The sequence below is a fragment of the Equus asinus genome, chromosome 8 (assembly GCF_041296235.1).
Source record: "Equus asinus isolate D_3611 breed Donkey chromosome 8, EquAss-T2T_v2, whole genome shotgun sequence".
Taxonomy (NCBI): Eukaryota; Metazoa; Chordata; class Mammalia; order Perissodactyla; family Equidae; genus Equus; species Equus asinus.
The window spans coordinates 77,188,447-77,205,451 of NC_091797.1; the positions used below are offsets into that span (position 1 = coordinate 77,188,447).

At 34.7% G+C, this 17,005-nt stretch overlaps 1 protein-coding gene across 7 annotated transcripts in view; it reads left to right on the plus strand.

Moving 5' to 3' along the window:
• IFT81 (intraflagellar transport 81) overlaps positions 1–17,005 on the plus strand; it is a 186,584-nt gene that overhangs the window by 119,118 nt on the left and 50,461 nt on the right. For all 7 annotated transcript variants that reach the window (XM_070515999.1, XM_070515997.1, XM_070516002.1 and 4 more), the window contains 3 exons: positions 5,149–5,312; positions 6,621–6,716; positions 13,613–13,759. In XM_070515999.1, coding sequence (XP_070372100.1) covers positions 5,149–5,312; positions 6,621–6,716; positions 13,613–13,759 — 407 coding nt within the window. The remainder of the gene's footprint in view (positions 1–5,148; positions 5,313–6,620; positions 6,717–13,612; positions 13,760–17,005) is intronic.

The following is a 17,005-nucleotide window of genomic DNA, read 5'->3' on the forward strand; positions in this document are numbered from 1 at the left end:
GTATTCCATTGTGTGTGTGTATATATATATACACCACATCTTCTTTATCCATTCATCAGTTGATGTGACTTAGGTTGCTTCCACGTCTTGGCCATTGTGAATAATGCTGCATTGAACATACGGGGTGCATAGATCTCTTTGTATTGTTGATTTCATGTTCTTTGGATAAATAACTAATAGTAGGATAGTTGGATTGTATGGTATTTCTATTTTTAATTTTTCTGAGAAATCTCCGTACTGTTTTCCATAGTGGCTAAGTGAGTTTGCATTCCCACCAGCAGTGTATGTGGGTTCCCTTTTCTCCACACCCTCTCCAATGTTTGTTGTTTTTTATCTTGGTAATTATAGCCATTCTGATGGATATGAGGTGATATCTCATTGTCGTTTTGGTTTGCATTTCCCTAATAATTAGTGATGTTGAACGTCTTTTCATGTGCCTGTTGGCTATCTGTGTATCTTCTTTGGAAAAATGTCTGTTCATATCCTCTGCCCATTTTTTGATCAGGTTGTTTGTTTTTTTGTTGTTGAGTTGTGTGAGTTCTTTACGTATTTTGGAAATTAACCCCTTGTTGGATATATGATTTGTAAATATTTTCTCCCAATTGGTGTGTTGTCTTTTCATTTTGTTCATGGTTTCCTTTGCCTTGCAGAAGCTTTTTAGTCTGATGTAGTCCCATTTGTTTACTTTTTCTTTTGTTTCCCTTGCCTGAGTAGACATGGTGTTCAAAAAGATACTGCTAAGATCCATGTCAAAGAGTGTACTGCCTATGTTTTCTTCTAGGAGTTTTATGGTTTCAGGTCTTACATTCAAGTCTTTAATCCATTTCGAGTTAATTTTTGTATATGGTGTAAGATAATGGTCTACTTTCACTGTTTTGCATGTGGCTGTCCAGTTTTCCCAACACCATTTATTGGAGAGACTTTCCTTTCTCTATTTTATGTTCTTGGCTCCTTTGTTGAAGATTAGCTGTCCGTAGATGTGTGGTTTTATTTCTGGGCTTTCAGTTCTGTTCCATTGATCTGTGCATCTGTTTTTGTGCCAATACCATGTTGTTTTGGTTACTATAGCTTTGTAGTATATTTTGAAGTTAGGCATTGTGATGCCTCCAGTTTTGTTCTTTTTTCTCAGGATTGCTTTGGCTATTTGGAATCTTTTGCTCCATATAAATTTTAGGATTCTTTGTTCTGTTCCCATGAAGAATGTCATTGGGATTCTGATTGGGATTGCATTAAATCTGTATATTGCTTTAGATAATATGGACATTTTAACTGTGTTTATTCTTCCAATCCATGAGCATGAATATCTTTCTATTTCTTTGTGTCTTCTTCAATTTCTCTCAATAATGTCTTATAGGTTTCATTGTATAGGTCTTTCACCTCCTAGGTTAAATTTGTTCCTAGATATTTTATTCTTTTTGTTGAGATTGTAAATGGGATTGTATTCTTGACTTCCCTTTCTGTTAGTTCATTATTAGTGTATAGAAATGCTGCCACAACTCGAAGGACCCACAACTAAAAAAAAACATGCAACTGTGTACCAGGGGGCTGTGGGGAGAAGAAGGAAAAATAAAATCTTTGGAAAAAAAAAAAGAAATGCAACTGGTTTTTGTAAGTTGACTTTATACCCTGCCACTTTCCTGTAGTTGTTGCTTATGTCTGATAGCTTTCTGGTGGATTCTTTAGGGTTTTTTATATATAGAATCATGTCATTATTCTGGCTATTTATTTCCTTGCTCGAGGTTTTCTAAACCTTTCCCTTTTTGTTACAGGTAGGAGGGCTTCCTTCCTCATTTCTTGTGAGGGAAGTCTAGTGGTGATGAACTCCCTCAGCTTTTGTTTATCTGGGAAAGTTTTTATTTCTTCATCATATCTGAAGGATAGTTTCAGTGACTAGAGTATTCTTGGCTGAAAGTTTTTGTCTTTCAGTATTTTGATTATATCATTCCATTCTCCCCTAGCATGTAAGGTTTCTGCTGAGAAATCCTCTGAAAGTGTGATAGGGGTTCCTTTGTAGATTATTTTCTTCTGCCTTGCTGCCCTTAATATTTTTATTTGTCATTGACTTTTGCCAGTTTTAATAGTATATGCCGTGGAGTGGGTCTTTGTGCATTGATGTAATTAGGAGTTCTATAGGCTTCAAGTACTTGTAAGTCCAGTTTCTTCCCCAGGTTTTAGAAGTTCTTGGCTTTTATTTCTTTGAACAAGTTCTCTGCTCCTTTCCTCCTCCCCTCTCCCTCTGGAATACCTATAATCCTTATGTTGCTTTTCCTAATTGAGTCAGATCTTTCTCAAAGAATACCTCCATTTTTTAAAAATCTTAGTTCTCTCCCCTCCTCCACCTGAAACATTTCTATATTTCTATCCTCCAAATCACTAATTCTGTCCTGCATAATGTCAGGTCTATTTTTTATGAATTCTAGATTATTTTTTATCTCATTAATTGTGTTCTTCATATCCAGAATTTCTGTTTGGTTTTTTTTTTTAGAGTTTCAATCTCTTTGGTGAAGTATTCCTTCTGCTCATTAATTTTATTCCTGAGTTCACTGAACTGTCTTTCTGAGTTTTCCTGTGACCTGTTGAGTTTCTTTATGATAGCTATTTTGAATTCTCTGTCATTTAGATTGTAAATTTCTGTGAATTCAGGATTGGTTTCTGGAGACTTGTCATTTCCCTTCTGCTCTGAAGTGTTAATGTAGTTCTTCATGGTGTTTGATGAAGTGATCCTTTGCCAGTACATTTGTGGTAGTGTCAGGTCACAGATTCCACCTGCCACCACTGCGGGTAGAGGGTGCAGGCAGGAGCTGTGTTTTCTGATCCCACGCTGTCTGCTGGAATTTGTGTGGGTAGGGCTACTCTGTGTTTTCCCAGGCTGGCTGCAGCCACTCTGCAGGTTGCACTCACGTGGGCAGGGCCTTTGTGCTGGGTGGGCACATTGGGTACCATAGACAGGGCCTCTGGGTTTGGCAGGGGACTCACTGAGCTGCTGCATGCTAGGCAGGAGGGGCACCTATGTGGGGTCTGAGCCGCCACTTGGTTGGTCCCGTGGGCTGCTGTGCTCCATGGGCGAGGCGCTTTCTTGCCTGTGCTGCTCTAAGTGTGAGGGGTACCCACAAGGGGGCTGAACTGCAACTTGGTGGATCCCTGGGGCTGCTGTACCCCATCGGTGGGGGCATCTTCTTACCTGTGCTGCACTGCGGGGAGGAACACCCATGCAGTGGCTGAGCTTCCATCACTTGGTGTAGAATGTTCCCACGGGTGGGGTCACAGCAGCACATTGGACACTCCCGTGGGCCAGGCTGCAACTCCAAAAGCATTGGCTCAGGCTGGGCTGTCCCCACCTCCTCTTATGGTCATGCATGGCTGCTATGTGAGGATCTGTGAACTGACTCACCACTGCTGGGCAGGGAAAGGGGTGTGCTTACTTAGTTCCACTGCCCCATCCACCTGCCTTCAGATGTATAGCTGCACGGATCTCTCAGAAGTGTTGTGCTGTGCAAGGCATCCTATGCTGGTTAATTAATGTCCATTTAGTTATAACTTAAAGGGGAGAGCCTGAGGAAACAACTCATTCTGCCATGATGCTGATGTCACTCCTAAGTCAAAATTTTTAAGAGAGGAATTGAAAATGTGATGGAAATCTGTTTTTATGTTTTTTAACAGCTTTATTGAGGTAAAGTGGATATAAAATAAACTGCACATATTTAAAGTATGTACCTGATAAATTTTGACATATGTATGCACTGGTGAAACCATCAGCCTTAATCAAGATAACAGATATGTCCATCACCCTCAAACATTTCCTTATGCCCCTTTGTAATGTCTCACTCCTGCCCTCTCTGCCCCTCTACCCATCCCCAGGCAACCACTGATCTGCTTTCTGTCACTATAGACTAGTTGGTATTTTCTAGAATTAGCAACTTTTTTTTAAATAGGAAAAATAATATTTAAAACTTTAAATCTTTAAAAACATTTTAGATTTTGGTTCCTCATACCTCTGATTACATGCAGTATGTTTAAGAACTTGAAGATGGAAAAACTAGTCATGTAATAGCCCAAGAAGCCAGGATGTAGATTTACTCAGAAACTACAGAGGAATGACTGCCTAATTATAGTGTGATTCATTAAGCGTTTTCTCTTGCCTCCCCTTCTCCAGTCCCTGAAAAGGGGGGAATATTGTAGGGATGAATGGAGAACTTGTGAATTTGCCATTAATAAATTTTTACATGTTAATATATGGCTAGCACAACAGAACTAAAAATAATTTTAAGGCTTTGGGCCAGATTTATTATGCAATCTACGCACGCAGATTACTTAAACCGGAAATCCAGTGTTTTAAAAAGTCAAGCCAGAATTTGTAAATGTGTAATGGAAAGATCTGAAATAAACTTTGTAAAGCTCTCTAGGCTGGGAATTTATAACAAAGCCATTATTCACTGAAAATCTGTGTGTGTGTATATTTGTGCACTCTGCCAAAATAAAACTATTAAGTCTTAAAAATACAGTTTAAGTTGCCACATAACTTTAAACGAATACTTTGCAAAAGCAAAACGACCAAACATGGAAAACTGCAAACATTTATGAATGTAGATAATTTCTCTTTTTTGGATTTTTAACTTGTACTTTTAGTAATGTCTTCATTGGTTTGAAGCTGACAAATTATAATGTATTACCATTTGTGGAGTATTAAAATAGATATAAATTGCTTCAGAAGTATTGCCAAAGAAAAAGAATAAATGACCGCTTATAGAAGAAAGAATCTGGGTTAGATTTCATTTTTGTTGTCATTTGGTTTGTGGATTTCTTAAATACTTACAAGGCAAAATGTAACCCGACAATATATCTGGCTCTGCAAATGTTATTTTTGCATATTGTAGAGTATAAAAGAATTAGGTGGTAATTTAGAAGATCATAATATAACTTTTTCTATAATTATTTAAATATTCTTCTTTGTAAATTGTCCTCCTTCATTATCGTTCTAATTAACCTCAAAAGATTTCAATGGCCAATCTTTTTTTGTACTATACTAGATATTATACAGAATGCTTTAGACAGATATGCCCTACTACCCAGGTCTTATATTTTCAAGTGTACAAAGTATCAATATACCTACTCTCTTGAGCTGAGTATACATTTATTTTATTTTTAAAGGTTTAATGAAGAGACTAGAGGAGGAGATAAAGTTTAATTCATATATGGTAACTGAAAAATTTCCTAAAGAATTAGAAAGCAAGAAAAAAGAATTGCATTTTTTACAAAAAGTGGTTTCAGAGCCTGCTATGGGCCATTCTGATCTTCTTGAACTTGAATCTAAAGTAAGTGACAATCATCTTCTTTTTATAGATCCCAATTTTATCTCATCCACAGTTCTGTGAAAATTATGTGAACTGCTTTCTATAGTGTTCTACTCTTGACTCTTAAGTTGACAGCTCTTATGAACAGTTGTTCTTTATGAGAAATTATAGCATATAATTCTTTTACTTAATCCACATGATGTTGTAAAAACCTAGTCAAATGATTAGGTAACTAAATAACTTGGATATATAAATTAATGCATATGATTGGCTCATAGGTTTATGTATTCATAATGGGATCATTTAGAAGACAAATTTTAAAATATTTTAAATATCATTAATTTTTATTTCTAAGAATAATATTATAGCAATTTTATATTTAAAGCTAATATTTTTTATTAGCCTTTTATACTTGCTTTGGAATTACTAAACTTTCTTGTAATGGTCATTGAAACCTGGTAACATAACATTTTTGTTCCCTAGAAGTAAAATGCTAATCAGATGTATATTTCTTAAAAGTAATTAAATATCATGAAAATTGATTGGAAGGTTTTGACTTGCAAATCCTTTAATGTGCTTACTATGTGTTTAATAGCCACTACAATTAAATATATAATTCTGACCATTTTATTCTTTTAATTTACTTATAGAAATTAGATGTACAAGTCATATTTGGCTCAATTTTAATGTCATAGAATTGACAGGAGAACTCTAGTCTTTTCAAAGGAAGGATATACTGAAAGCCATGTAATTTTTTTTATTTTTTGAGGGAGTATATGCTTCTCTTGGCTTTATTCAGTTTTATTTTATTACGTTTGGGAAAGGTTTAGATTAATGAGTATGATAAATGACAGCTATGATAGAATCACAGATCATTAGAACAGGAAGAGTTTTTAGATGTCATCCATGTCACCTCCCAGCTGGGTTCATGAATTCCTTGTACTAAATCCCTGGGGAATGTTAGTCCAGATTTGCTTTATCACTTGCAGTGACTTGAAAGTCACAACCTAGGTGAGCGGATAACTTCAGATTGTTAGAAATCATCTTTTTTATAATAATGCATAAATATTTCACATAGAATATTTTAGGATAATTTAGACATGGATGGTTGAATCCATATAAGTAATCAAATTGTGTGAATATGTATCCTGAGCTGTGAAATGTAAATTGTTTTTAAAAGTAATTGTTACAACCCACATTAATGGAACTGTTCCTCCCATGAAATCACTGATAAGAACTGTAAATTCAAAGCTTGGTTTGGCCAGATGTCCCTTAGTTTATATAATCATAGGAAGAGTTTTAACCTTTTCTACTTTCATACTCTTTTAGATAAATGAAATGAACACACAGATCAATCAGCTGATTGAAAAGAAAATGATGAGAAATGAGCCAATTGAAGGCAAACTCTCACTATATAGGCAACAGGTAAGACCACTCTTTTGGCCCACATAGTTAGATCTGTATTCTTATTGGTGAACACCTTCATAAACACCAGGGGCTGTATTATTGATAGTCTTAAAGGGAGAAGGCAATAAAGAATAAATGTTCTTCTGTCATTGCTAGTCTCCAGGTTATAACGGAATTTGTGGAAAAGCCACAAAAGATGCCTGTGTAAGTTTGAAATTCAATATACCTGATAATGCTTAGTTTCTTTAGTGTCTGCCAACTGTGGTGACAGAGCTGTTGGTGTTTATATCTGTGAGTGTGGAATTTGATTTTTAAATGAAAGCTTACCTTAAGTGATATAAATCAAAATATTCGTGATCTTTAATGAATTAAGGTAATATAACTTTTTCAGATTTCAAGTTAGTTTGCAAGTATAGAATAAAGTAAATTTTAGTACTAAGGCGTTTATCATTTTATCCACAACTATTAGATTATGAGAGTATATATGTTATTATGTATTTCTAGACCAAAGATTCAAATGAAAGCCATGGATTATCTGAAAAGAACCCAGGTTGGGGGAGTTTAGTGTGAAGAGAATTCTATGATCTCAGAAAATACTGAGCTACATGACAAAGCGTTAGTCAAGGATGCTAGAATTTTTAAAAACCTTTTTATAATGGAAAATTTCAACCATATACAAAGGTAGAAAAAATAGTTCAATAAACCCTCATGTGTCTCTAAACTATAGCAATCATGGCCATTCTTGTTTCATATGTACCCTTGGCCCTGACTGGATTATTTTGAAGCAAATCTTAGACTTCATATCATTTCATCTGTAAATATTTTATAACGTATTTCTAAAAAAATAAAGGCTTTTAAAAAACTTAGCAACATACCACATCTGAAAAATTTAATAGTTCCTTAATATTGGCAAGTATCTAGTCAGTGTTCAGATTTCCTTGATTGTCTCTTTCTTTCTTTTTTTAGTTGCTTTATTTTAATTAGAATCCAGACAGGATTCATACACTGCATTTGGTTGATATGTTCAAGTCTCTGTCTTTTTTTTTTTTTTTTTTAAGATTTTATTTTCCTTTTTCTCCCCAAAGCTCCCCTGGTACATAGTTGTATATTTTTAGTTGTGGGTCTTTCTAGTTGTGGCATGTGGGACGCCACCTCAACGTGGCCCCTGATGAGTGGTGCCATGTCCGTGCCCAGGATCCGAACTGGTGAAACCCTGGGCTGCCAAAGCAGAGTGCACAAACTTAACCACTCGGCCATGGGGCTGGCCCTATTCAAGTCTCTTTTTATCTATAGGTTCTCTTTCCCAGTTAGTTATTTGTTTATTTAATAATTTTCTTGCAATTTATTTATTGAAGAAACTTGTTTATTTATCCTATTTCATTTCCTATAGTTTGTAGTTTACTGATTGTGACCTTATGGTTTCCTTTTAACATGTTCCTCTGTTTCCTGTATTTCCTATATATTAGAACAAGAAGCTTGAACAGATTCTAGTTTGATTTTTTTTTTTGGCAAGAATATTTTCTAGGTGGAATTATGTACTTTGATTTGGAGGTAATAATGTCTGGTTGTCTCTCTATGATGTTAGCAGCCATTGATTATCATTGCCTATCCATTAATTTCATTAGAGATTACGAAATGTTGGTGCTGTGATTCCTTCTTCGTTTATTAGGTGGACTACTTCTGCAAAGAGAAACCTCCTCTCGTCAACTATGTGGTTATCCTGCTCTCTAGTTCATATAGGAAAGGCAGGGTACTTGCTTGATTCTTATTTTTATCAATTTTCAAAATAAATTGGTTTTCTCCAACTCGTTTTCTTCCTCCAACAGTAAGTGTGATCAATAAGGGTTAGTTTTTTATTTTTTGTTTGCTTGTTTATTTAATGTCATTTTGAATCATAGATGTAATCATATTTGATAAGTTTCAAACATTTTCTTTAATGATGCTCAAATTGTCCCATTTTGGGCTAGTAGGAGGCTTTTCAAGTTAACTTCTCAGTTCTTTTAAGATTCTATTTGTCTTTGATGATGTTCTTGCTTTCTGATATGATTAAAATATTTCTAAGCTCGGTTTTTACATTTCCTACCCTAGACCTGGAATTAGACTTTCTTCTATGAGTGTGATTTGTTTTAGTAGGAAATTATACTTAGAGACCACAATCTGGGCTTTGCAGGACCTTTAGTCCTGTCCAAACGTCCATAAGACGTGTGGTCCGTAAGACATTTGGTCTACGCTAAAAGGTCCTTGATATCTGGTCATATTTGGTCCTGTCCAAAACGTCCATGGAGAAATTGGGTCTACACCAAAAGGTCCTTGGTAGTTGGTCCTGTCCAAAACTGTTTGGCATGGACCAAATGTCAAGGACCTTTTGACATGGACCAAATGTCTGCTAATCCAATCTGGGTAGTATTAGGATTTCTCCTTGCTACTGGGGTGGCCAGTTGTTTTTAGGTCTTTTCAGTGGACAGAGCTAGGAAGTAGTTTTTCTCTTTTTTTTCTCATGAAGTACACTGTGTACATCAAAATGTACTAAAGTACACCATGTACTAAAGTACATCATACTAATCCTTCCAGTTCAGATTCAAGACTACTGGGTTTTTACTTAACCTCATCAATCTCACATCTTTCTCCTTATGCCACAATGAAAATTCTGGTTCTCAGTAACACCAGCATAATTTAATTTGTTCTCTGCTTTAGTCCTTTGGCACTGTCATAATTTGTCATTTGCTTTAATCCATACTTTACATACAATAGTTTCAAAATAGAAGTACCAGTACTACCACCAAAAATATGATTACTGCTGAAAATTGTTCTTTAGTTTGTTTTTTCTTTAGCGTATATCCCACTAGGGACATAGAGTCGAAATACTGTTTTAAAGTCATTTAGAATAGTTCTTCTGTGTGGTTATGCCAAAAATTAAACTGGATACATAGATGTGGTTTTTTTTATATTTTTAGGCATTATTTTTTAGGGATTAATTTGTTTTATAATTATTTAAAATATTTACATGATTCCAAGTCAAATCTACAAAGCAAGAAATATTCAAAGAAGTTCCTAGCATCTACCCCTGTGCTATCCACCCTATTCTTTCCTTTCCCCATAGGTAATTATTTTTTTAACTTTATAGTTTATTATTCCATTAAGAAATAATGTTATATATTCATGTATCTCCCTTCTTAGGGAAAGAAGAATATATTATACACACTTTTATTCTCCATGCTTTGTTTATTCTTAACAATATATGCTGGTGAATAGTAGAATAATCCTTATTCCTGTTTTTTATAACTTTATTGAGATACAATTCACATACCATACAATTCACCCATTTAAGGTGTACAATTCAATGATTTTTAATATATTCACAGAGTTGTGCAACATCACCACAATCAATTGTGGAACATTTTTATCACCCCAGAAAGAAACCCTAAACCCATTAGCAGTCACTTCCCCTTACCGTCTGAACCTCCAGCCCTAGACAACTACCAGAGGCCAAACTGTCTCAATAGATTTGCCTGTCAGGGACAGTTCATATAAATGGAATCATGCAGCATGTGGTCCTTTGTGACTGACTTCTCTCACTTAGCGTGCTGATTTTGTAGTTCATTCAAGTTGTAGCATGTGTCAGTACTTCATTCTTTGTTTATTACTGACTCATATTCCATTGTATGTATATATCACATTTTGTTCATCCTTTCATCAGTTAATGGGCATTTGGGTTGTTTCTACTTTTTGGCTATTATGAGTAATGCTACTATGAACATTCTTGTATAGGTTTTTTTATGGAAATATGTTTTCATTTCTCTTGAGTATATTCCTAGGAGTGGAATTGCTGGTTCATGTGATAATTCCTTATTCAAAATTTTGAGGAAATGTGTGACTGCTTTCCAAAGCGGCTGTACCATTTTACATTTCCACCAACAGTGTAGGAAGCTTTTGATTTTTCCACGTTCTCGCCAGCACTTGTTATTATATGTCTTTTTCATTAGAGCCAAAGTAGTGGGTATGCTTATTCCTGTTCACAGTCACGTAGTACTCCACTGAGTGGGTTTTCCACAGTTCATTCAACCAATCCCCAGTTGGTGGACATTTGGGTTGTTGCCATTCTTTTGCTATTACAAATCGTGCTTCCATGAATAGCTTTTTGTTTATGTCTTTCATGTTTTTTGCTAGTGTATCTTTAGGATATAGTACCAGAAGTGAGATTGCTACATCAAAGGGTAAATGTATATGTAAGTTTGCTAAATATTGCCACATTCCTCTCCATAAGGGTTAGAGCATTTTACATTCCCACCTGCAATGGAGGAGAATGCCTGTTTCCTCACAGCCTTGCCAATAGAATATGTTGTTGAACTTTTAGAGTTTTGTAACCAGAAATGATATCTTATGATAGTTTTAATTTTCATTTATCTTACTATAAACAAGGTTGAGCATCTTTTCACATGAGCAACAGTCATTTTAACTTCTTTTTATGTGAATTGTACCTTCATATATATATCCATTTTTCTTTAGGGTTCTTGGCCTTTTATTCTAGTTTTAGAAACTCTTTATGTATTAGGAATATTTACTTTTTGCCTAGCTAATAAGTGTAGCATTTTTCCCCAGTTTAGTATTTGCCTTTTTACTTTGCTTATGGTGTTACTTTGCCATGAAAAAGTTCTTCATATTTATGAAATCAAATTTATCAATTCTTTCTCTTATTACTTCAGATTTTGAGTCGTATTTAGGATCATTTTTTCTTCTTGCAAGTAAAAAAATTTACTCATATTTTCTTTTCAGACTTCTACAATTTAATTTTTTATATCTCTGATCTGTTTAAAATTTTTTCTGATGTATGGTATTTATCGTCTGTGGCTATCCAATTATCCAGTTGTCCCAACACCTATTAGTAAAAAGTCCATTTTTTCCCCTGTGGATTTGAGATTCTACCTTTGTTTTATTTTAAATGTAAAAATGCTATTGGATTTATTTCTAGATTTTCTATTGTTCTACTGGCCTGTCTGTTTATGTACTCATATTAACTGTTTTATTTAAAGAAGCTTTATAATAAAGTTGTAATATCTAATAAAAGTAGCCACCTTCACCCCAACTGCTTTACTTTTTCAGGATTATTCTGAGAATTCTTGTTAGTATGTTTTTCCAAATAAGCTTTATTATCAACTTGTCTAGCTCTGTTAAAAAGCCATAATTTTTTAATTATTGGATTTGCTTTATATTTATTAATTACCTCAGGACTTACATCTTTATGATATTGAGTCTTCCTGTCTAAGAATGTGGTGTGTCTCTCCATTTGTTTATTTTTGTGTCTTTCAGGAGTGTTTAATAGCTTTCCTCATAATGTTTTGGAACTTCTCTTGTTAAATTTATGGTTACATACTTTATTTTATTTTTTGCTTTTATAAGTAAAGAGTTTTTCTTTCCTTATGTCTTCTGACTGATTTGTTTGTCTATGAAAGCTATTGATTTGTTTATTGTAGTTTTTACATAGATTCATTTGGTTTTTTAAGTACGTAATCTCATATATACTATGAAAATTCCAATTTTTCTTTTCAAATTCTTATACTTCTTATTGCTTTCTCTTGTCTAATGGTATGAGTAAATACCTTCAACATGATATTAAATTGTAGTGGAGGGGCTGGCCCAGTGGCATAGGGGTTAAGTTTGTGTGCTCCACTTTGGCGGCCCAGGTTTCTTGGGTTCAGATCCCAGGCACGGAGCTACACACTGCTCCTCAAGCCATGCTGTGGAGGCATCCCACATACAAAATAGAGGAAGATTGGCACAGATGTTAGTTAGCTCAGGGACAGTCTTCCTCAAGCTTGGCAGCAGATGTTAGCTCAGGGCCAATCTTCCTCAAAAAAAAAAAAAAAAAGAAAGAAAGTAGTGGAGATAGTGGGCATTTTTATTTTGTTCCAGACTTTAGTGGGAGATAACCTCATGTTTCCCTATTAAAGAAGATCCTGGTTTGGACTGAGGTTTATATTTATTTATTCTCTCATGTTAAGGAAATATATCATCAATTCCTATACAATTCCAGTACTCTTATCATTTCTTCTCTCCCTTTTTTTTGGTGGAATAATTCTATAGAGAGAAATATTCCTTCCTCACCTGTCTTTTCATTTTTTAAACACAAAGGACAATAGAATTTGTTAAAGGATTTGTATTAGAGATTTCCCCTCTCCCATCAAATCTTTTTGAAGAAAATATTTGTACTATTTCACTTAAGAAGGCACTTTGGTTAATGTTTTTGTTAAATTAGTATAGCCATGATTCATTTAAGGAAATCCCCCAAGAGTTGCTAACTAATACAAAATGTGGCATTCATGGGTAAGAGCAGCCATTTGGGTTTGTAAACATTTGCATAATTCTGATGAGTCAGATGTTTGGTTTTAAACCTGCATTTTGTTCACTAGAATGCCCCAAATATAATAGATGTTTTAGTATTTCATTTTAAAAGTATAGATGTTGAACTTAGATAAGATGACCTGTGTTGTAGTTGTGAGAATAAACCATTCTTGTTTTCTTTCAATAAAAAGAAACCCACCAGGCAGAAAAACAATAGACTTAGTGATAGCTTCTATTTACTTACCTAGAAGGTATTTTCATTAGCATTTGAGTGTTACTTGACAAGATCTTAATATTTTTATTACTATTGAGTTTTTGTTTCTCTGCTGATGTGCCCTATATTTCCAGTGCTTTTGTCTTCCAAAATGTTTTTAGGTTAATGTTTAACATATATTGCATGCTCATTCCTAAAAATATAACTGGTGATGATAGATGGTAGGACAAGAAGTATTGGTCAGGGGAAGCCAAACTGATATTAAAAATTTAGCTCAGTAAAATCTAAAAAACAGATAATTTCACAAGATAATAGAAAGTTAATTGTATCTTATTTTACATTCATTTTAATGCTCAATTAGGCATCCATCATTTCTCGTAAAAAAGAAGCCAAAGCTGAGGAACTTCAGGAAGCAAAGGAGAAGTCAGCCAGCTTGGAGAGAGAGGTGTCGGTGAAGACAAATCAGACCCGTGAATTTGGTGGCGCTGAAGTTTTGAAGGGAGATGAGGTAAGTTGGGCTAACGGGACAGAGATATAAATATGGTTTTTGTTTGAAACAGTTAATGTTTTTGACTTTTTTAGTTTTAATATCAATAATGGGAAGTTAATCTTATTTTATAAAACCTTTTTATTTAAAACTGAAAACTCTTTGCAATAATATTGAGATATTCTTGATGTATAATGAAAGAGATCATAGTGATTTTTTGAGATAATGTCCCAGATTTTCACTTTTTAATTAAGTGGATTTATATAAGTATTAAGTTATAAAAGTGAAACAAAGTGAGTAGGAACTAACAAATAAGACAAAATTTTTTTTTTTTGAGGAAGATTAGCCCTGAGCTAACTGCTGCCAATCCTCCTCTTTTTTCTGAGGAAGACTGGCCCTGAGCTAACATCTGTGCCCATCTTCCTCTACTTTGTATGTGGGACGCCTGCCACAGCGTGGCTTGGCAAGCAGTGCCATGTCTGCACCCGGGATCCGAACCAGCGAACCCCGGGCCACCAAAGCAGAACGTGCGAACTTAACCGCTGTGCCACCGGGCTGGCCCCAAAAGAAAAATTTTTATTTGTTGATAATTGTAATTCCATAAAGGGCTGAGAAAATATCACTGCTAAGTTACTTGTCAAGAGTGTGTATTTGGCCAGTGGGACTGGCATCATTAAAATGACTTCATTGTAGATGCTTACAAATTGTAAAAATACAGTTATATCTTATGTTGCTGTACACTTTAAATTTTGAACAATGCTTTAGCAGCTGTTATTTCATTTAGGCTTCTGTTAGACTCATGAGGTTACTAGGGCAAGTAATATTGTTTATAGATGGCTAAACTTAAGCACCAAAAATATAATTTCCCATCTCCTTTTCATAAAGTTAGCTCAAGAAAGAGTAAATGAATGAAGCAAAATATCTTGTCTTTAGCTCAATACGTTTTTTTAGCAATTCAACTAATAGGTCTTATTTTAATTCCTAGACATTGCCTGTACTTTACCACCTCTTAATGGCTTTTTAATTTTATATTAGCTGCTAGGCCTCAGCAAAAGCTACTTGGAAAATCTGTTTATGTCCAAACCTCATTTTTGGCTTTGAACAGTTATCGAATTCATACTGTTACAAATTGGTAGTGAACCTTGCCTGTGCCAAAAACAAATGAATTGTTCCCACAGCACCACTTTTCTCTGTGGTGCTTCTGATTGTAGCCTCGTAACATGCCTTTTAGCTGATCGAGGAAGTAGTAGATTTCAGAAGTCAAGACTTGATTGAAAAATTCCTTTGGCTTTCAACATCTACTTCCAGATTGCTTTAAGACATGGGAATATTTTTAAATGATACTTGGAAGCCAACAGGATGTGCTTCGTGACATCCTTGCTATCCAAGGAAAAAAAAGATTAATTATATAGCAGTTTTGATTTATGATCGATCATGCTACCTCCTAGCATTTTATCTTTTCTTAAGAAAATGCTGCCCAATTGACAAGAAATACTAATTGCTATGGCTGCATTTAGCATGAATAGTGCTTAGAATTCAGTATTAGATATTTCCTCCATGAAAATGTGAGGGAAAAGAACCTAGTGCCAAGCTATTACCTTTTATTTTTGATAAATTATGGTGAATAGGAGAAGTGTCTGATGACAGAAAAAGTAATGATTTTTTTAAAGGGTAAAAGATAACTTTGGAAATGCTAAGGTCAACTTAATTTTTAAACAATGTCTGATCAGAAACTAGAACAAATCAAGTAAATCATTTGGCAGTTACCTAAAAGAACAGAAGGTATTGGGGAACATTAAGCATAATTTTATAAAGAACAAATCTTGGTAGCCTAATTTTATTTTCTACTTTGATAAAAGTGATAGACCATATGGACAAAAGGGAGGAAGTTTATTATACTTAAAATTATATAATATCGCTGGACTTCACTGAGGTTTTATTTGGTGTCACATGGTAACCACCAAAAAATAATGTTCTTTGCCACCCAGCTGTTAACATAGTTGGTAAGAGGGTATCAAGAAGTAGTAGCATGGTGTTTGGAAAGATTACTATGTGAGGAGTCACAAATAGGAGAGTGAGGTGGGGGGGCTGACATTTACTGAGCACTTTATATGCAAGGCTCTGTGCTAGATGCTTTGCAAACAGATGCTTCTTTACCTCTTGTAAGAGATGTTATTGTTATGTACGTTTTACACTTGAGTGAAGCTCAGGGAGATTATAGATTCACACAGCTAATAAGTGGCCAAGATGGGATCCACGTCTCTCTTATGTGTTCCTATTGACCTTAAGTAAAATGGGGGATGTCACAGCTTCCAAGAAACTCACAGGTTCAGTCAACATATAGTATCTGGCATCTGAAAGTAATTATTCCTGTGGGCTACATGTTACTACATGTGTGAGAGGCAGTATAATGGAATGGTTAAGAGCACAGATTCTAGAACTTGGTTAAGTGTAAATCCTGATTTTGTCAAGTTAACAGCTGGGTGACTTGGGCAGGTTCCTTACCTTTTTGTACTCAGCTGTAAAATGTGACTTGTTACTAGTATATACCTCCTAGAATTCTTATATATATATATATATCACATATATATGATACATATGTATATATGTATATACACACACATACATATGTATATTAGAAAATATCCTAATTCGTCTTCTCAAAAAGCCTATGAGGTAAATATTATCTCCGTTTTTTAGTTGAGGAAACAGGCTTAGAGAAACTTAGGTAACTTGCCTAAAGCTACACCGTTAGTGATTTGCAGAGCAAGGCTCTGACCCCAGTTCTGAAAGTCTCTGCAGCTGTGCTCCTAAGTGAATACTGTTGCTATTCTCCAAGTCACTATTAGAATGAATTAATTTCAAGATTCACATTTGACTCTAAACAAGACTACAATGTAGAGTCATTAACTGGAAATGTTAGCTTGCTGGAAACTGTATGACAGCCATTTGTTTGCATGTAAACCTTATTTCTTTGATTATCCATATGTAGTTGTTTGATTAATCTTTTGGAAAAATTTAGGGATATAACTGTGTTAATAAGGATAAATGTAACCAATACTATGCATATAGTAATTTTTATTACTTTGTCGTTTTCTTTTTAGAGGTCAGATAGCAGTTTTTAAAGTTCAGTGTTGAAATATGCTTTTTTTTTTTTAAAGATTTTATTTTTTCCTTTTTCTCCCCAAAGCCCCCCAGTACATAGTTGTATATTCTTCGTTGTGGGTCCTTCTAGTTGTGGCATGTGGGATGCTGCCTCAGCGTGGT